Raw genomic sequence first — 20,376 nt, forward strand, 5'->3', positions numbered from 1 at the left:
ATAAATGCTGCTAAACAATGAATGGGTCAACAGGAAAATGTAAAAAGAAATTAAAAAGTACATGGAAACAACTGAAAGTGAAAACACAATGGTCCAAAACATTTGGAATGCAGCAAAGGTGGTTCTAAGAGGGAAGTTTACAGCAATACAGGCCTACCTCAAGAAGCAAGAAAAATCTCAAATAAACAACCTAAACTTACACCTAAAGGAGCTACCAAAAGAACAACCAACAAAACCTAAAACAGCAGAAAGATTAGATCACAAATAAATGGTATAGAAACTAAAAACAAAACAAAACAAAACAAAAAACAAAAACAGAATAGATCAATGAAACCAGAAGCTGGTTCTTCAAAAACAATCAATAAATTTGATAAACTTCTAGCCAGACTTGTCATGAAAAAAAGAGAAAGGACTCAAATAGATAAAGTCACTAATGACAGAGGATAAATACAAAAATATAGAAATACAAATAATTATAAAAGAATATAAGAGAAAAACTATATGCCAACAAATTGAACAACTGGAAGAAATGTGTAAGTTTCTAGAAACATATAACCTACCAAAACTGAAACAGTAAGAAATAAAAAATTTGAACCAGCAAAAAAATTGAATCAGTAATCAAAAAGCTCCTGGGGTGGCCTGGGCGACTCAGTTGGTTAAGCATCCAACTTTGGCTCAGGTCATGATGATCTCATGGTTCATGGGTTTGAGCCCGCATCAGGCTCCTGGGAGCTGCTTCAGATTCTGTCTCCCTCTCTCTCTGCCCATGCTCTGCTCATGCTCTGTCTCCTTCTGTCTCTCAAAGATAAATAAATAAACGTTAAAAAACAAACAAACAAACAAACAAACAAAAAACCCCTCCTAACAAAAGTCCAGAGCCAGATTGCTTCACAGGTGAATTCTAACAAACATTCAAAGAAAAGTTAATACCTATTCTTCTCAAACTATTCCAAAAAATAAAAAAGGAAGGAAAACTTACAAATTCATTCTATGAGGTCAGCATTACCCTGATACCAAAACCAAATAAAGACACTACAAAAAATAAATAAATAAATAAAAGAACTAAAGGCCAATATCTCTGATGGACACATATAGATGCAAAAATCCTCAACAAAATACTAGCCAAGCAAATCCAACAATACATTAAAAAAATCATTCACCACAATCAAGTGGGATTTATTCCTGGGTTGCAAGGGTGGTTCAATATTCAAAAATCATCAACGTGATACGTCACATCAATAAGAGAAAGGAAAAGAACCATATGATCATTACACAGACATAGAAAAAGCATTTGACAACGTACAACATCCATTCGTGGTAAAAACCTCAATGACTAGGTTTAGAGGAAATATACCTCAACATAATAAAGACTGTATATGAAAAACCCACAGCTAACATCATTCTCAGTGGGGAAAAACTGAGAGCTTTTCCTCTAAGGTCAGGAACAAGATAAGGGTTCCACTCTCACCACTTCTACTCAACAGAGTACTGGAAGTCCAAGCCACAGCAATCAGAAAACAAAAAGAAACAAAAGGCATCCAAATCAGTAACAAAGCAAAACTTCCACTACTTGCAGATGACGTGATACTGTATATAGAAACCCCTAAAGACTCCACCAAAAAACTGCTAGAACTGATGAACAAATTCAGTAGTCACAAGATACAAAAATCAATGTACAGAAATCTTCTGTTGTATTTCTATACACTGAATAATGAAGCAGTGGAAAGAGAAACTAAGAAAACAATCCAATTTACAATTGCGCTAAAAATAAGATACCTAGGAATAAACCTAATCAAAGAGGTATAAGACCTATACTCTGAGAACTATAAAACACTGAGGAAAGAAATTGAAGATGACACAAAGAAATGGAAAGACTTTCCATACTCATGGATTGGAAGGCTGTTAAAATGTCTATATTACCCAAAGCAATCTACACATTTAATGCAATCCCTATCAAAATACCAACAACATTTTTCACCCAACTAGAGCAAATAATCCTGAAATGTGTATGGAACCACAAAAGACCCCGAGTAGCCAAAGCAATCTTGAAAAAGAAAAACAAAGCTTGGGGCACCTGGGTGGCTCAGTTGGTAAAGGATCCAACTCTTGATTTTGGCTCATGTCATAATTTCATGGTTCGGTTCATGGGATCGAACCCTGTGTTGCCCTGCACTGTGACTATTGGTGCACAGCCTGCTTGGGATCCTCTCTCTCTCTGCCCCTCACCCACTCGTTCTCCCTTTCTCTTTCTCTCCCTCTCCCTCTCTCTCTCTCTCTCTCTCTCAAAAATAAATAAATAAACTTAAAAAATTTTTAATAAATAAATAAATAAATAAAACGGAAGAGTGGAAGAGAAGACAATGAGCTTAAAAAGGGATAAATTATTTGCAGTGAAATTGAACAATTTCACAAATGGTTACTAAGGCATTCTAGAAGATTATAGTCATCAACAGGTAGATAGCAACAGTCTCCTGTGATTTGCACGCTTTGAAGAGAGAAGCAGGAGAGTTCCCACAGCTATAATTGCTCTAACCATTCTGTCTGAGCATGTTGGCAATTAAATTTAGAGGCATTTCAGCTCAAACTGGCTAAAAAACAAGTAAATCATTCAAATAAATAAAAAGGTTCAACTATTGTATTAGTACATTATATTTGGATAAATGTTATGATATAAAGGATAGATCTTGATGATATTATTTCTTCAAGCTCATGATTTGATTACATTCATTCACTTATTCATTCAACAAACTGAGTCCTTAAGATGTGCACACACTGTGCTAGAAACAAACATAATTAAGAACAGTCCCTGCCAGCAAGGCACTTAACCTAGTTAGAGAGCCAGGCACATAAATGGCAACTTAGAAAAACAATGTGGGACATGGAATGATAGACAGGTACACAGGGTACAGAAAGATAAGAAAAGACACCCAATATAGTATGGAGCAGGAAGGAAGGAAGAGGAAAGAAAGAGACCAAGAAAGGCTTCTAGAACACAGTGGTACCTGAACAGAATATTAACAAGTCTAGCTACTCCTCCTATAAATCTCATAGATTATGAATAATGTATTTTCTATTCCTCTTTTAGCCAAGTTCTAAAGGCTGTGAATTCAAGAGATGAGAACTAGAAATAACTGGATAATGTAGGAAGGCAGGCATATTTTCTACAGAAATAATGAGGCCTCCGCAAGCAAGCAGGAGAGGTAACATGCAGCTTTATAGAGGTGTTGCAGGGTTTAAAGCCTCTGCAATGTTTGTGCATTATAGCAGGAGTAAGTCTGCTTAGGCATCTGATCAAAAACATATTGGGGCACCAGTAAATAAATACCACTGCCATGAAATGATATGGTGATGTTTCGGTGGCATTCTGTTCTTCAGACTTTCCAGGACTAAAGAGCTTCTGCAATCGCTCACATAGCTACAGCGGATATTACATTTAGAATCTGAAAGTGGGCGCTACAAAAAAAGTCAAGATCAGCGTGTAGAACCTTCAATTCACAGAGGAGGAATCTGCAAGGAAACTTCATGCCTGAGGTCATTAGGCTACTACTGAGATGAAACCAGGATGCAGGTCTAGGTCATTTATTTATTCATTAAAAAAATTAAATGAAATCTAAGTGCCCAGGCTATTTGCTAGATACAGAGTAAGAAACTTATACTCATTGATACATCCCTACTCTCTCCCACCCAACCTCCTACCACAAATATCATACAGTTTCACTCAGAAATACTTTCGATGCCTTCAAAATATAAATACTTTTAATAAAACCTACATATCATTCCTTAATTTGCTAAATACCATCAAATATCCAGTTAAGGGGCGCCTGGGTGGCGCAGTCGGTTAAGCGTCCGACTTCAGCCAGGTCACGATCTCGCGGTCCGTGAGTTCGAGCCCCGCGTCAGGCCCTGGGCTGATGGCTCGGAGCCTGGAGCCTGTTTCCGATTCTGTGTCTCCCTCTCTCTCTGCCCCTCCCCCATTCATGCTCTGTCTCTCTCTGTCCCAAAAATAAATAAAAAACGTTGAAAAAAAAATCAAATATCCAGTTAATATTGGAAGTGTCTAGTCATCAAAATGAGTTTTTATGATTATTTATGCAAATTGGATCCAAATTGGATAGAAAACATTGTACAATAAAAGTTTCTTTGTTATCATTATTTGTTGAGGAAATAAGGTCTTTAGCTAGAATTCTCCAGTCTAGATTTTGCTGATTGTGACCTTAGTTTTCATTGAACATGTACCTCTACCTTCCAATTTTTTTTTTTTTTAACTTCCATAAACTAGTACTGCGATCTAGTAGCTTGATCACATTCAGGTTCAATTTTTTGACAAAAATACTTCACAGGTGGTTCTATGTACTTGCTATCATATTATCTCAGGAGGCATGTAATTAATGTCTGGTTGTCTTTCTGTGATGTTACGATTAATCAGCAGGTGTTGCCAGACTGATCCATCCATTCTAAAATTCCAAGGTGCTATGTTAGATAGATTGTTCAGACGAGGCCTTCCTGAGGAAGTGACTTTTAAGCTGTGACTTAAAAGATGAAAAGGAGCCAGTTGTGCAGAGTAAAGGGGAGTGTAGCAGCTGGAGGCCCTGAAATGAGAAAGAGCTTGCCATATACTTAGTCACCCCCTCAGGATCGGCAGAGCTTCTTTTTCTATTCTCCATTACTTCCAGTAGCCCCCCAATCTCCAAAAGGTGGAAGGAGAGAACCCTTGGCTTATAGGTGTCAGGAACCCAGTGGCACTTTCAGGTACAGGTGGCCCCAGGTACGTAATGTTGCTCTCCTGAAAATGCTTAGGAGCAGGACTATTTTGACTTAGACTCAGAGACCTAGATGAGAAAACAACCTGGTTTCTCTCATGACACTAACCAACCAGCCATTTTACTGAGTATGATGGCACAGCAGAGATGTGGTTCTTAGGGTACAACTGGGCACTAAAGAGGTAAGGATAGATTTTAATCAGTAATACTATTACAATAGGGAAAGTGTCCAGTGCAAATTTTACTTACCTTCCTTATACAGAGGTGCCTAGGCCTTTCAAAGGGAAAATAAGGGAATAGGCAAGAGAATGAGGGGGTCTCAGTAGAGTCAGGGCAGTGATAAGTTACAAAAAGCTAGAAAGGGAGGTGATCCCTGTGAAACCCGTCTGGGTTTGCCAACTGACTTGTAGAAATTAGAGTAGCCTTCCTCTTTCCGCAGAAGCTGGGAGACAGGGTCAGACAGTCAAAATTTTTGACAACCTTGTGTTTTCTGAGGCAGCACTTTGAAGGGGGCTAGGGTTATCCTAGGGATATGGCCTTGAGCTGTTAGAAACTATGTTTGTTGAGGCCTTTGTAGGCCAAGGGTGACAGGCCTAGTCAAGAAGAGGGTTCAGAAGAACCCATCTAGAGAGTGTGGTCAGGGAGAGACTTCTTGTCAGTTGTTATAAGTATCAAATGAGATATTGCCCTGAAAATGTTTGAAGAAATGTAACACATCAATATCAGTTGACACCTTAATTCATATAACCAATCCTATCCCTTCCCCTCCTTCAAAATGCTTATTGAAATTCTTCCCTACAACTATGTTCCAACTACTAAACATCCTGCCATTTGGTGATAACACCTATTCTATGTACTATGTGCTAGGTACTTTACCTACATCATAATATTTCCTTCAAACAGAAAAGTTAGGTACTTGACCAAGGTCACACGGCCAATGAGTGGCAGAGCCAAGAATCATACACAACTCCAGTGATTGTTACCCAGTTCCATTAAACAAGAAACTCCTTACATCTTTCAAACCGTTCAATTAAAAAGAAAATCTATATATTCTTAACACACTGGACATGTTCATTGCTCAAAAGATTTTTTTGTAAGAATCTTATGCATGTGAGCTCTCATTCATTCCAACAAGATTCTAAGATATTAAACGGCAAGGGTCAAGCTGTGCACCTTCTAGTTTATAAAGTATTTCTTCAGCACCGCTATGTATCGTAGCACCATATTTAAGCCATTGTCCTGAGAGAACTAGGGAACGGGCTACAGAATAGTAAATGCTAACTGTACAGTCCAGGAAAGAGATCAACAACGAGTCAGGACAGTTGGGGAAAGTTTCAGGGAAGATTAGAATTGAGCTCCATCTTGAGGATCAGCAGGATATTGGCCCTGAGAAAGAAAAGAAGGGCACTCCAGGGCAGAAGGTGGGAAGCAAGAGTAATAGAAGCTCATATATCTTTCAAAATCAGTATATACATCGTCACAGAGCTTGAGTGACCGACAATTGTGTATCCGCTGATATTACCGTAAAAGGAAGCTGTCTTGGAAGTTTAAGTGTCTGGAGTAGAAGCTGGTCGAGGAGCGGCGTACTTTGATTCACCAGCGATCCTGACGCCTCTGGCGCCCCTTAGCGGGACTCTACAGTCCCACTACCTGAAACCACAATTTAGATGCATAAGCATTAGCCTCTCTATAATGTTTCGCCAAACTCTATGATCAGTAGGGGGCGGGACGCGCACCTACCCGCCGCGCACGCGCGAAGCCCTTCTTTCCGCACAAAGACTGTGGGAGAAGGGGTCGGCGCAAGCGCTTTGAGCCTCTCAGAAAATAGGGTCATCATCACGCCTCCTGGCGCAGGGAGGGCAGAGAGACGCAGGCGCTTGAGAAGGCGCGGGACTTATTTCACGCTAGGGGTGGCGATGACGTAATGACAGAGGAGGGTAGTCAAGGAACGGAAGCCGGGAGGGAAGTAGGGCGGAAGGGGAACAGGGCCGGGGTTGTGTTCGGAGCCTTGGCGGGGCTGGGGTTCCGATGTGGTCCCCGGAGCGGGAGGCCGAGGCCCCAGCCGGGGGAGACCCGGCGGGCCTACTGCCCCCCGAGTGGGAGGAGGATGAGGAGCGCATGTCCTTTCTGTTCTCCGCCTTCAAAAGGAGTCGCGAGGTGAACAGCACCGACTGGGACAGCAAGATGGGCTTCTGGGCTCCGTTGGTGCTGAGCCACAGCCGCCGCCAGGGGGTGGTGCGCCTGCGTCTGCGGGACTTGCAGGAGGCCTTTCAGCGCAAGGGCAGTGTCCCGCTGGGGCTGGCCACCGTGCTGCAGGACCTACTACGGTGAGGGCGGGCCCGGGCAAGGGGGCGGGGGTGGCTCCCCGAGGGTACCGCGCCCATGCCGGGGTCTGGCCCGCAGAAGCAGGTCTGTGTGTGTTCAGTGGGCGAAGGAGGACGAGAAGGAGGCTGTGTTAGGGGTGTGGAGGGAGAGGGAGACGGGCATCTGGCAAATTGGGGGTCCAAGATAGTGCGATTGGATTAGATCCAGACGGTGGGAGGAGAAACCTACCTGGCAGAAGTGACAATGACTTGTCTGGAGTGGAATCCCGTTGTGTAGTTATTTTGTAGGGGCTTCCAAATTTGAATTACCCTGGACAGAAGGTCTATGAGATAGGATTTACTGAACTAAGGAAGGCAGGACTAAGAAGAAGGCAGTCGTGGGGAAGAGGTCTGTGGGGCATCTTGCCAGCAGCCCCCAGCAAAGGTCATGTGTCTGGCCTGTCTTGGCTTGTCCTTGGCACGGGCTGTTTGAAGCAGAGGACATAAAGGAGGTTGAGGGCTTCACCCGAGTACCTTGGTGCTCTGAGAAGGGCCTGTAGGTGCTACCTGTGTGACAGGTGCAGGGTTTGGGAGATACCTGAGGCGATAGCATGGATATCTAAGGTACCTCACTTAATAGTATGCAGATACTTTGCATATCATCCCGTTTCATCTGACCTCCTCAGCAGTCCTGCAGGCGAGATGATAGAATTATCCTCAGCAGACAGAAGAGGAGACTGAGACTGAGGTCGAGCGATTTACTCAGGTTTATACAGCTAGTTAGATGAAATGCCAGGACTGGACCCCTACTCTCCTGATTCTAAATCATTTGCACATCACATGGTACATATACTGAGAGCAGCCTGGCTAGCGTAGTACCTCCTTCAATGAATGAAGAAGAAAGTCAGTTTTGATGTTGCTTTGAGTTTTCTGCACTTCCTGATTTATCTCCCCGGTACCTTTCCATTGGCTGACATTGGCGGGACGAGCCGTTTTTGAAACTTCTTTTTTCTGAGAAAGCATACTGTGCAAAGTTTGAGTTCCTGACTGAAGCAGGGTACGGAGGAGAACATAGCTTAAGTTGGTGAGGGACAAGAACAGTCTGGACTTCTTTATTGCGGTAGGACCTGTCCCTACCTCTTCCCATCCAGAGACCTTTAAGACCTTGATATCTTCTCTCCCGGCTACTGGCACTCTGCTGACGTTTCCTGGTGCTTGATGGGGTCTGGCATCCAGAGAATTTTTGAGGAAGATAACACTCCATGGAAGCAGCATAACATAGTAATTAACAGCTTTGCTTGAGGGCCAAGTGTTCTGGGCTCACACCCTGGCTGTACCACTTGCTAAATTATGTACCCCTCTATTTAAAGCTTCAGTTTGACCAAGCATAAGATGGTGATGATATCTGTAGTTAGGTTTCTTATGAGGATTTGAAATCCTATTCCTTATGTAGCCCGTTAGCATAGTGATTGGCCCATGGTAAGGGCTCAGTAAATGTAGCTGCTTATTACCAGTACCATAGAATGCTTAGGTCGTATCTCCACCCTAGCTCAGGAATAGCAGAAAACCTTTTCTCTGAACATCTTTGTGTATTTCCTCATGTCTTGCATTGACAGTAGTCCATTACTGTTATTGTCGTTTTATCATATTGAACTTCATTTGTAAACGAAGGTCTCAACATGGGCCTCATAGCCTGCTGTGCCTCTGCAGCCTTAGTGGAGCACTTGCCCTTTGGAGCCAAATTATAGTTCAGAGTTGGCCTCTCTCACCTCGGTCCCTCAATTTTCTCATGAACTAAAATGCCAAGGACGACATCCATCTCACAGAGTCGTCAATGGTGCTGACAGCTGGAGCAGAAACAATGCTGCTCATAATAGCTGGCACGGAGTAGGTACCTGATAATGGTATTTATGATGGTGATGATCAGATTTCTCTCTCGGGGGAAGAGGGTAGGTGGGGACTGGAACGGGACATTGCATCAAGCCTACTACGTGTCCTTTTCTTTCTTTGCCTGCAGCCGGGGGGAGCTGCAGCGGGAGTCAGACTTCATGGCCAGTGTAGACAGCAGCTGGATCTCCTGGGGGGTTGGAGTCTTCCTGCTGAAGCCCCTCAAGTGGACTCTTTCCAACATGCTAGGGGACAATAAGGTTCCTGCTGAAGAGGTGCTCGTGGCTGTGGAGCTGCTGAAGGTGGGTGCTCAGAAAGGAGAGGTGATGACCGGATCCTCCATGTTCCTGTGTCTATCCTTAGAAAAAGAGCATATCTTTTTTTACATGATGACAGAGTTGATAACTGGCCTTTTGTAGCATTATTTAGTTGTTAGTTGGACTTGTGCATTTCAAGGGTGATACTCTGTCTAGGAATTGTCCATAACATACGGTTGATTATTTTCTGTATGTGTAGAAATTAGTGATAAGCCAAAGTGTAGAAAATTCTTTGCCTTCTGTAGTTTACTGGCAAGAGTTTCTCAGGATTCCTGAGGACCTTGTGACTTCAGCCTTGCCTTCCCTTAAATCAGCAAATCAAGTTCAGATTTCCTCTTCTGTGACTGCACCCTTTCCCCTTCCAGCTTACCGATGGCCTTAGTGATGGTCACTGAAGAGGCCACCAGGCCTGTGGTCCCTTCATGCCCTCTTGGTCGGTCACGTTCCTCCTGGCCTGTCTTCCCTAGCCAGCCTACAGCACGCACCCAGCTTCTTGCGGCTCCCCCGGTCCACCCCAGAGACACCAGCACTTGTACTGCCTTAGACCAACCCCATAGTCTGCCATCCCTGCCAGCCAGAATCACGCTGTCACCAAGACTGGGGTCCCCTTCACAGTCCCCAGCTCCAGGAGGGCCCTCACAGCCACTCTTCAGCCCAGTTTACTAGTCCTTTCCCAGCCCGCACTCACGTGCCTTCCATTCTCCCCTTCTGCGACTCTGCTGACAGTTCATTGAGAAGGTAGGATCTCCTGTCAGGCCTTCAGCTTTCTGTCCTACATCCAGTATACGGTCTTCTGAGCCTTTCTTTCTCCCTAAGCTCAGAGGATGAAGTGTCCATCCTCTCTTCCATGTGTGCTCTTGAGTCTGTCCCTACCCTGCTGTCCCCTTGTCCCATCAGCTAGCCTCTTGATCTGTACATTCTGTCTCCTATCTGCCTCTTCTTCCTCAGCCTCAAAACCCGCTCAGGTTTTTCCGATCACAGAATGACTCCTGTGTGGGACCTGGCCGCTGCCTAGTTAGTGCTCTGTCTCTCTCCTTCTTGACCAAGCTTTGTTGTCACCACTTCCTCACCTTCCACACGCTCTTTAATGCAGTGCACACCACTCCACCGAAACCGACTGAACACCGGGTAGCAGAAGTATGCTGTAGACAGTACTTACTTTTTTTTTCCTTTAATGTTTATTTATTTTGGGGAGACAGAGTGCAAGCGGGGGAGGGGCAGAGAGAGAGGGAGACACAGAATCCGAAGCCAGGTCCAGGCCCCGAGCTGTCAGCACAGAACCCAACGTGGGGCACAAACTCACGAACCGTGAGATCATGATCTCGGCCAAAGTAGGACGCCCAACCAACTGAGCCATGCAGGCGCCCCGACAGCACTTACTTTTGAAACTCACAGACCAAGCCCAACCTCGGGACCCTTGCATAGTCCCGGAGGCTTCCACACAGCTGGAGCCAGCTCTCGATCTTCATCCCTTACCCCAAGAGAGGCTCTGATTTCTTGTCACCTTGACAGACTCCCAACCCTCTCTGTCTCAGACTGAGGTGGGGATCTCCAGAATTTGCCACCCCTCCTTGTCTCTCACCATTGGACCGAGCAGCATGCTTCAAAGGAAGGGCTCTTCCTCCTTTCCCACCCACATGGTTATCCTCCCACCCAGCGCCCTGACCTCCAGGACTTAGCCAAGGCCACACAGAAACCACAGGATGGTTTGCGTGGTTCTGGGCCAAGCTCCGTTCCTCTTTGCAGGCTCTTACCTCAAGTGTTTTCCAACTGGAGTAAAGGGAGGTAGACCCATTTACCCCCACAGATGTGGTTTAGGAATCATAGTCTTTTGAGAGCAAAGGCAGAAAAGGGGGCAGGAATGGAATAAATAACCTAGATCTTCCAAGAACCAACAGTACTTTTTAACCACAGTGCCGTTTAATCTTACTTAAGTAGAAAAATAAATCTGGCTCCGCACCGACCTGGTTCTGTTAAGTCTATGCCCAGTTTACATCACTAAATAGAGCACTCAACACTTAAGCTCATTCCGTGACATATATGGTAACTTCACTGTCTTTTCCTGGGGTGGAATCTTGTGTTAATGTGTGAAACTGAAGGGTCTTATCTGGATATTTTTTTTAAAACAAAGTCTACTTCTGAGGTAAATTGATTTTTCCCAAGTCTGGCCACAGAAAGCCAATAGCTTTTTATTTGATTTGATAAAAATAACCAAAAAGTAAAAATTGCCCGTAAGTTTTGCTATTTAAAATAATTATGCAAGGAAATGAATGTTTCCTTTCTGTTCATCCCATTTCTGTCTCTTTGGGTACATTCCTTTCTGTTCGTGTGGGCACACACATGCGTGTGTTTGTGTGTTCACATATTTTCTTACTGATCCTGTCTCACACTGTTACTTTCTCTCTTTTTAAAAAAATTTTTTTAACATTTTTGTATTTTTGAGGGAGAGAGAGAGAGACAGAGTGCGAGCAGGGGAGGGGCAGAGAGAGAGGGAGACACAAAATCTGAAGCAGGCTCCAGGATCTGAGCTGTCAGCACAGAGCCCAGTGTGGGGCTTGAACCCATGAATAATGAGATCATGACCTGAGCCAAAGTCGGACACTTAACCTACGGAGACACCCAGGCGCCCCCACACCGTTACTTTCTGTTTTATTTTATTGTTAGCATTTAATGCTTTCTAAAAATGTTATTTACTTGTTTACTTGTTTATAATCTGTCTCTCCTACCAGATAGGAGATGTTCCATTGGCCCTGGAACTCTGGGAACAGTGCCTGCTACATAGTAGAGAGTCAATAAACATATGTTGAATAAATAAATGAATATGCCCATACATACAAAAATATGTATGCACATACGCTCCATTTTTTTCCAGAAATAGAATCTTACTTTATTTATTGGTCTGCAGCCTGCCTTTTTTTTTTTCTTTACACTTTAGTATAAGTATCTTTCCCTATATAATATATATGTACTTCATTCCTTTGGATGGCTGCATAAAAATCTATGGAAGTGCCACAATTTATGCAATAGTTATGTCCACACAGATGGACATTTAAGTTATTCTAATTTCTCTGTTACAAAAAAAAAAATACTTTGACAGCCTTGTGTGTACATCTATGTGCAGTACTTCCATTTTTATTTTTATGGATTAATTTCTAGAAATGCTTATGCACAGAAATTGCCAAATTACTTTTCAAAAGTTTGTGCTAATTCACACTTTCATTCAAGTGTTCAGTGTCCCCACATCCTTGCCAGCACTGGACAACATGAGTCTTTTACATTTTGCCGGTACGACAAATAAAAATGATATTTCCTATTTTGGATTTGAGCATCGTTTCCCCTATCTGCTGGCCATTTATGTATCTCCTGTGCGTTGCCTATTTATATGCTTTGCCTGTTTTTATATTGGATTGTTTGTCTTTTGTATTTATAGGAGTTTTTTTATGTATTAGGAGTAGATATAATATAGTTAGCATTAAGGATGTAAATATTGTTTTCCAGTCTCTTGTTTGCTTTTCGTTTTTACTTATGATGTCTTTTACCATATAAAAGTTTCCATATTTCTATAATCAGATCTTTAAAATTTTCCTTTATGGCTGCTGAATTTCTGGTCTTGCTTACAAAGTCATCCTCTACTTCAAGGTTAATTAGATTAAAAAAAATTTTTTTTAATGTTTATTTATTTTTGAAGAAGAGAGAGACAGAGAATGAGCAGGGGAGGAGTAGAGAGATAGGGAGACACAGAATCCAAGCAGGCTCCAGGCTCTGAGCTGTCAGCACAGAGCCTGATGCGGGACTTGAACTCACAAACCATGAGATCATGACCTGAGCTGAAGTCGGACACTCAACCAACTGAGCACCCGGGCACCCCAAGGTTAAACTTCCTCAATTTAAATTTCAGTAATTTGGCATTTGTTTTTGTGTATCTGGTGAGGAAAAACTTTTTTCTTCCAAGTGGATAGCCAGTTGTTTTAACCTTTATTAATGTTGTTTACCGTTAATCTGTTGGTTGCATACCACACTGTTCTTACTACGTAGTTTTATAGTAAGCATTATTATTTGACAGGGCAGGTAAATCAAATGAAAACTTTAGTTTCTATCTTATTAGACTCTTCTGCTGCCTTTGACACTATGGACTACTCGCTTGTTAAAATTTTCCATTTCTTTGATTTTGTTGTCATTACACTATGGGTTCTTGGTGGTTCTCTGGGTAGCTCTTATGAGTTCCTTCATCTCTTAAACATTGGTCTTCCTTCAGCTTATTACTTTGCTTTCTGAATTTCCTTGGGTAACTCATTTACACTTGGGATTTTAATTACCTTCTATATGCTTGAAGACCTTCAGAGTCCTTTCATATATGTTCTGTTCTGGTGTCTCCCTTGAGCTTCAGATTTGTATACCCAATTATCTGCTGTATGTGTCTTCTTAATTTTTTTTTTTTCAACGTTTTTTATTTATTTTTGGGACAGAGAGAGACAGAGCATGAACGGGGGAGGGGCAGAGAGAGAGGGAGACACAGAATCGGAAACAGGCTCCAGGCTCCGAGCCATCAGCCCAGAGCCTGACGCGGGGCTCGAACTCACGGACCGCGAGATCGTGACCTGGCTGAAGTCGGACACTTAACCGACTGCGCCACCCAGGCGCCCCTGTATGTGTCTTCTTGAATGTACCTCAAGCATCCGAAAAAACGTGTCCAAAATGGAATGTTTTGTCTTTCCTGTAAAATATGCTTTTCCTTCTGTGTTCTTGCTGTTAGTTAGTTAATAGCATCACATCCACCTTGTTACTCATGCCAGAGCCCAGGAGTCATCCCAGACTCGTTTTTCTCCTTCCACCCCATGCCCAGGTACCATGGACTGCTTGTTTTATCTTCTGAATTCTTCTTGAACCCATCCCTTCTCTGTCCCTACGGGCATTGCCCCGTTCAGTCTCTCCTAGTCTCTTGCATAAATGGTCTCTCTGCCTCTAAGCCTACCTCCTATAACCCACCCTTTCCCACTTGTCAGCTAGATCTGTTACTCCAGCCTTGGTATTTCCCTTCCATGACTACCTACCATCTGCAGATAAAGGACAGCAAAGAATCTGCTGCACCCTCTGTAAGAGAGAAGTGCTTCTGCTCTCTCTCCCCTTCCTGTCCCCTCCCATAAACACCTTATTGACTCATACTCTATGCCATTGCTCATGACCGTCCCTCTTCCTAAGATGCTCTTCCCACCTACCTCACCTAGGGACTTACTCACCCTTCAGAATTCTGCTCAACAACCATTTTCTCCCCCAAGCAATCTCTGAACTCCTGGGTATTCCTTCCCTACATTTCATAGCACTTTGTGCCTAATTCAGTAAATATTGTTTGCAGAAGACTGAGAGTAATTTCCATGTAGGAGGAACACGGTGGCATTGTTTCTTGAAACTTCTATTTCTTAGGCTGTTCACAAAAACCCTGTCCTACCTGGTTGTCACATACTTCTCTCTTGAGACGCATTATAGACTCAGTAATGCTCTTGTTTGTAGTGTCAGAAGTTGGCATAAAAATGGAAAGACCAGCATTGGAAGGGAATACAGACGCCATCTCATCCACCTTCTTTAGTTTGTGAGAGGGATGCTGAGGACCCGTGAGACTGACTGGTGCAGGGCCAGATAGGCAGGGCCTAAAACCAAGCCTCAGGTCTCGGTCATGGCCGCGCCAGCACACCACACTTCCTCCTCCTTCCCTTGCCTCTCGGGAGACACAGAAACATAAAGTCCCAAATGGATGTGCAAGGACAGAGATAACATGTACCTCGTTTCATCCATATACACCAAATTTCCTCCAGGGTTTAAAAAACACAAATCCTTTTTCCTTTTCCAAAGCTGCTACTTCAGGGAGGGCAGGACCAGTGCTCCCTGCTCTTGTCCTGCACGATCACAGTTTGGAAACATGGGGTCGGGACTCTCTGGCCTCCATGAGGAGTGGCCAGGCCCATAAGCACATTCGCCTTCCCTGCAGGAGAAGGCCGAGGAGGTGTATCGTCTGTATCAGAACTCCCCTCTCTCCTCCCACCCTGTGGTGGCCCTGTCCGAGCTGAGCACCCTGTGTGCAGGCTCCTGCCCGGATGAGAGGACCTTCTACTTGGTGTTGCTGCAGCTGCAGAAAGAGAAGAGAGTCACGGTTCTCGAGCAGAACGGGGAAAAGGTATGGAAGTCCAGTTGTTCATCCAGTGACTCCCCAATGGCTTATTAAGTGTATACTGACATGCCCACCAGCATTCCTGCCTGGGACTTCTCAGCATTCATGGTAGGGGCCCTAGTAATTTGTCCCTGTCCCTCAGATTGTGAAGTTTGCCCGAGGGCCACATGCCAAGGTCTCTCCTGTCAACGACGTAGATGTTGGGGTATACCAGCTGATGCAGAGTGAACAGCTGCTCTCACGCAAAGTGGAGTCCTTATCCCAGGAAGCAGAGAGGTAACTACCCCTGAGCTGAACACCCTCCGACCCCCACCCCTGGCTGGCCCTCAGAGCCAGCAAAGCATTGGTGTCTGTGGGCTCTTTTTTTTTTTTTTTTTGAGAAAGGTTATTTATTTTTTTTTTTACTAATTACAAAGTACTAACTGCTCAATGCAGCAATTGTGCAAAATAGAACATCATAAAAGAGAAAAAATGAATTTTTATTCTTCCCCCAGAGATTACATCTGTTAGCATTATGTTTAGGCACTTCCATGCTGGTATCCATTTAACCAGTGTTCGTTGAGCCAGGCCTTAACTTAGGGACTTGGAAATACAGTAGTGAACAAGACAGGTCTCTGCCTTCCAGGGTCTTTCTGAGGGATTCCTGCTCTTCCCCTTGGATGGCCATACAAGGCATCCCTGCCAAAGGCACATGAACACTTCTCCAAAAAGTAGGCTATATGGACATCGAATTAAAATGCTGTCTCCTTCTTACAGTGGGAGAAACCCAACATTGTTTGGACAACCAGGGACTGTGTCCAAGGCCATTGTTGGTGTTAGGATTTGATTCCTTATCTCCTGGCTTCCGAAATGGGAATCTGTTGTTAAGGTGTCTTGTTGGCACATTCTCTCTCCCCGTGCGCTGAAACAGCCTATCCTTAGTCAGTTTGCCTTTCTTGCACGCATATGTTCAAGTTTATGTCTCAGCTTGCTGCAGGAGTGTGCCAGTGGGCTGTTGGGCATTATTTTTCTAGCCTTTGGGTGGAATGGATTTGATTTTCAGATTTGAAACTGCCTTACCTAAGTGGGGCTCTTAGGGACTTTTCAGGACACTACCACCCCCATCCTATGCCATGGTCATCTCGATCTGTCCCCTGTGTTTCATAGGTGTAAAGAAGAAGCCCGCCGGGCATGCCGAGCAGGAAAGAAACAACTGGTCAGTTTTCTCTTTTCCCCTCCAGCTGTGTACCTGTGCCCCGGGCTGGCAGTGGGAGGTGGTGTCCCAGCGGTTCAGAGCAGAGCTTGGGTCTCGGGGGGAAGAGTCTGCAGGTGGTCTGGGTACCACAGCTTGTTTTACAAGTGAGAGAGGAGGAGGCCTGAGATGGTCTTATCATGTGGGAAAGCCTTCCTCTGGCCCTCTGGCCTGCCTAACTGACCCTGACCAAATCTCCATGCTCCCACCTCCCCCGTCCAGGCACTGAGATCTCTCAAGGCCAAGCAACGGACAGAGAAGCGCATTGAAGCCCTTCATGCCAAGCTAGACACTGTTCAAGGCATCCTGGACCGGATCTATGCCTCCCAGACAGATCAGATGGTAGTCACTGCCCCTCTGCTCCAGTACCTGGGTGGTCTGTCTGGGATACGTTCCTCATTCCCTCCACTGTGGCTTTGATGTTTGGAGGAGGCCTGGGTTTTTTCAAGATATGGTTGGGATTTTGCTTCTCCTGTTGGAAAGTTTTGGCCTTGGTGAACATGGGAGGAATCAAGTGTGGGTGTTTAAACCAAACAAACCCCCACATTATCTTTTGGAGATGCAACACTATTGTATGTATTTTGCCCATTGTTCTTCATTTGCACTGATAACTTTGCTTTCTGTTTAGGTTTTCAATGCCTATCAGGCCGGGGTAGGAGCGCTAAAACTCTCCATGAAGGATGTCACAGTGGAGAAGGCAGAGAGCCTTGTGGATCAGATCCAAGAGGTACAGGAAGGGGCCAGGGAGGAAAATCACAGGAGGAAGTAACTGAGGGCAGGTGTGACTTTGCTATACTTCATCGTTTCCCAAACTTGACTCTTTACCTTGTGAACTTGTGGAAGATTTTTTGATTCTCAGAAGGGGCAGCATTACTTGGTAACCCTGAACATTGAGACCAAAAGACAGACCTTCGAGATGCCGCTCAGTGTTCAAGGCTTTACGCTTTTCTCTTACAGCTGTGTGACACCCAGGATGAAGTTTCTCAGACTCTGGCGGGTGGGGTGACCAATGGCTTAGGTGAGTTGACATGACAGTTCTTTTCTTTCTTCCTTCCTAAGAGGCCTTCACTTGTTTGTGCTGTGATAGTTTTGATCACAGATCCACTTTTCCTGGTGCAGGCAGCACTCTCCTCTCTCTGGGGCTCCTTTGTGGCAGTAGTTAGAAGGAACTGTCATCCCCCTTGGTAGGCTATACTGTTGAGCCCTCTGGACTGCAGTAATCTTGACTCATTAGACTTCTGAATGGAAGATCCTTCTTCAAGGGCAAGGGAAAGCAGGGTCAGTTCTGTGGTGTTAGCAAAATATACCCTCTAGGTGACTTCGCTCTGTGTGTGGGAAGAATATTTGCTTGAAGGCACCCTCTTCCTCTCAACTCACAGGCTTTTTTTGACCTACAAGGAGGCCTGGACGTTTTTGCAAAGCTGAGCTTAGTTTTGCCTTTACTCAATCCTTGACTCATCCTCCCTTGGCTTTATGTGTCCTCATGTCATCTTTTCTTTGCAGATTTTGACAGTGAGGAACTGGAGAAGGAATTGGACATCCTTCTTCAGGATACCACCAAAGAACATTTTGATCTGCCTGAAAGCCCCCCTGAGACATTTTATACCAACAGTGTGCCTAACCCTAGGATCTCGGACGCTGAACTTGAAGCCGAACTTGAGAAACTGTCCTTATCAGAGGGAGGTAGGGAACTGTATTCCCAGGATTGCTGGTGGGCACAGGGCCCTCTGGCTGACGGTAGCCAGGCACGGGGTTGGTGAGTCGCAGCCCAATTGCTCAATTTGCCAGGGTGCCAAACCCCATAAGGGAGTTGTGGGCTCATTATTTATATTAAGACTCAATCCTTTAAACACGGGGATGCTTTCACCTTAAAGATCCACCTGGCAGAGTATTCAGTCATTTCTTCTCCTTACAGGTTTGGTCCCAAGCAGTAAATCTCCAAAAAGGCAATTGGAACCGACTCTCTAAAGCCATTCTAGGACCCTCAAGTGAAGGACCCTCATGTAAAAGAGAGACCAGGCTTGTGTGTGTGTACATAGTTATTTAAATGAGAAACTCTCAGAATTTGTTGGGAAGAGGAGGAAGGAAAACTACTCTGATTTATCTGGATGCTACCGCTTACTACAGGACAGATGTAATTTCTGGAAGCGTGCTCCCAAGGCGTGCTCCCAGCTGGTGTCATGGACCTGCCTTCTCATCTTTATAGTGCCACAATTTATACAGTTCTGTGTTTGACCTGTCGTCTCTCATAGCCTGCAGTTCTTGCCATTGGCTCCGTTAGGTTTGTCTTCACCCACCAGCTTTGTTCCAGCCAATGAAGGTGAAAGAGTTGCAGCCTTGCCAAATCAAAATCAGTCCCTTCTCCCTGCCCCACTGTTTTCTCGAGGACTCTGTAAGGTTGGGTAAACAACGTGTTCCAGTCTCCCTCTGGTTTCCTTGGTATTGAGAAGAATGAGAATCTAATAGCTGCCACTTGGTGGAGAAACATACAGTGTGAAAGGTTGTTGTCCTGTGGGGTCGCTGGCCAAATTCTCCAGGTGTTCAGAGAAAGAGGTCACCCCTGAGTGTCAGAATCGTGACAGCTGGAGAGGGGGCTTGTGTAGTTGGTGGATGCTGCTGCCTCTTCCGTCTTACGCGGAAGATCTGCTGACTGGAGAGTTATTCTTAGTCTTTCGAACTTGAGGGGGAGAAGCCCAGGTGACCGTAGGGCCCCAGGTGTCCAAACTCCATATGTTCTTTTAATGAGGCATAATCTTTGCCTTGCCCCCATCCTGGAGTAACTTCCATATAACTTACATGTGTGTATCAGAACAAACCACACAACCGCACGCCTCCCCTTCCTGAGCCTGGCACACAGCCATGGGTTCTTGGTTTGAACTTCAGAAGCATTTCACTTTGTAGCCCACTGCTCAGGGCAGGGGATCTGAGCCAGGATGTGCAATAGAAACAGAAGATTGTGGCCTTCCGCCATGTCTGCTGTGTGCTTCCCCGGTCCTGCGCTATACCTGTCCTGCCTCCTGAAGTCCTGTCTTCCTACTTCCTTTGATGCATTGGGGAGGATGGTGCAGGGGGGCAGACAGGAAGGTCTGAATGTTCTGGCAACGGGGAGGAGAAAGGAGGACAGCCACGCTGCCACTCTGCTGCCACAGTACAAGTATTTCTGCCTGGAGCCCTTTGCCCTGTCCCTCCTCCCTGAGGTGCTGTAGAGCCTAGGGAATTTGCTCCAGGCCAGGAGCATGAATTCCTGTTCAGCATTTTCTCTCCTACTTGACCTTGGTAAACTGAAATGTTGGGGGTGAAGAGAAACAATCACTATTTTTTCTTTTTTATCTGGTAAATAATTAAAAGAAAAAATCCGCGTGCTTGTCCTTGTCTCTTTTTACATCGTATGACGTTTCTTGTGCTGTCACACCTCCCTGCTCCTACTTCCAGCAGATGCACACGCTGCAGGCTGCAGGAGAATGTGCAGTAGCTGCCGTGTGAGCACCGAGCTGCCATAAGCTGGGCGGGAGGCCTGGCCGCTCTCACACGGGTGCCCTTCTGGGGAAGAGGCATTGTTTGAATGGCCTGGGTTCAGGGCCTGTGCCATCACGTTAGCCATTATTTTCCATTGCCTGTTCTCTTCTAATGGCCCGATTCCTCTGCCTGTGTGATCGTACCATACTTTAGCCCTGTACCTGTTACGTGCCTGGTGTTTGCCACGGCCCTGGGGGAC

The 20,376-nt window shown here is 44.9% G+C and overlaps 1 protein-coding gene and 1 long non-coding RNA gene across 4 annotated transcripts in view; one reads left to right on the top strand and one right to left on the bottom strand.

Moving 5' to 3' along the window:
* LOC125923342 (uncharacterized) overlaps nt 1-6,584 on the bottom strand; it is a 58,826-nt gene extending 52,242 nt beyond the window's left edge. For both annotated transcript variants that reach the window (XR_007457993.1, XR_007457992.1), the window contains exons 1-2: nt 6,497-6,584; nt 6,283-6,406 (exon numbers count right to left, since the gene is read on the bottom strand). This is a non-coding gene — a long non-coding RNA (uncharacterized LOC125923342). The remainder of the gene's footprint in view (nt 1-6,282; nt 6,407-6,496) is intronic.
* A 204-nt stretch (nt 6,585-6,788) lies between these two features.
* CHMP7 (charged multivesicular body protein 7) lies at nt 6,789-20,170 on the top strand. Of its 2 annotated transcripts, XM_049631570.1 has the most exons (10): nt 6,789-7,087; nt 9,081-9,252; nt 15,251-15,436; nt 15,573-15,706; nt 16,577-16,625; nt 16,884-17,003; nt 17,290-17,388; nt 17,619-17,679; nt 18,165-18,344; nt 18,577-20,170. In XM_049631570.1, exons 1-10 carry the CDS (start codon nt 6,789-6,791, stop codon nt 18,627-18,629), a joined length of 1,353 nt encoding a protein of 450 aa, XP_049487527.1. In that variant the 3' UTR covers nt 18,630-20,170. The 2 variants fall into 2 exon arrangements, with proteins under 2 accessions (XP_049487527.1, XP_049487528.1); XM_049631571.1 differs by lacking the exon at nt 17,619-17,679 and having other exon boundaries at nt 18,577-20,169.
* The last annotated feature ends 206 nt before the right edge of the window (nt 20,171-20,376 follow it).

Source organism: Panthera uncia, chromosome B1 (genome assembly GCF_023721935.1).
Source record: "Panthera uncia isolate 11264 chromosome B1, Puncia_PCG_1.0, whole genome shotgun sequence".
Classification (NCBI taxonomy): Eukaryota; Metazoa; Chordata; class Mammalia; order Carnivora; family Felidae; genus Panthera; species Panthera uncia.

Bases quoted from the DNA above. Each gene is read 5' to 3' on its own strand.
- CHMP7 (XM_049631571.1), top strand. From the start codon at position 6,789: ATGTGGTCCCCGGAGCGGGAGGCCGAGGCCCCAGCCGGGGGAGACCCG. The intron at 9,253-15,250 runs GTGGGTGCTCAG...CCTTCCCTGCAG, and splicing joins TGGCTGTGGAGCTGCTGAAG to GAGAAGGCCGAGGAGGTGTA. The intron at 15,707-16,576 runs GTAACTACCCCT...TGTGTTTCATAG, and splicing joins TTATCCCAGGAAGCAGAGAG to GTGTAAAGAAGAAGCCCGCC.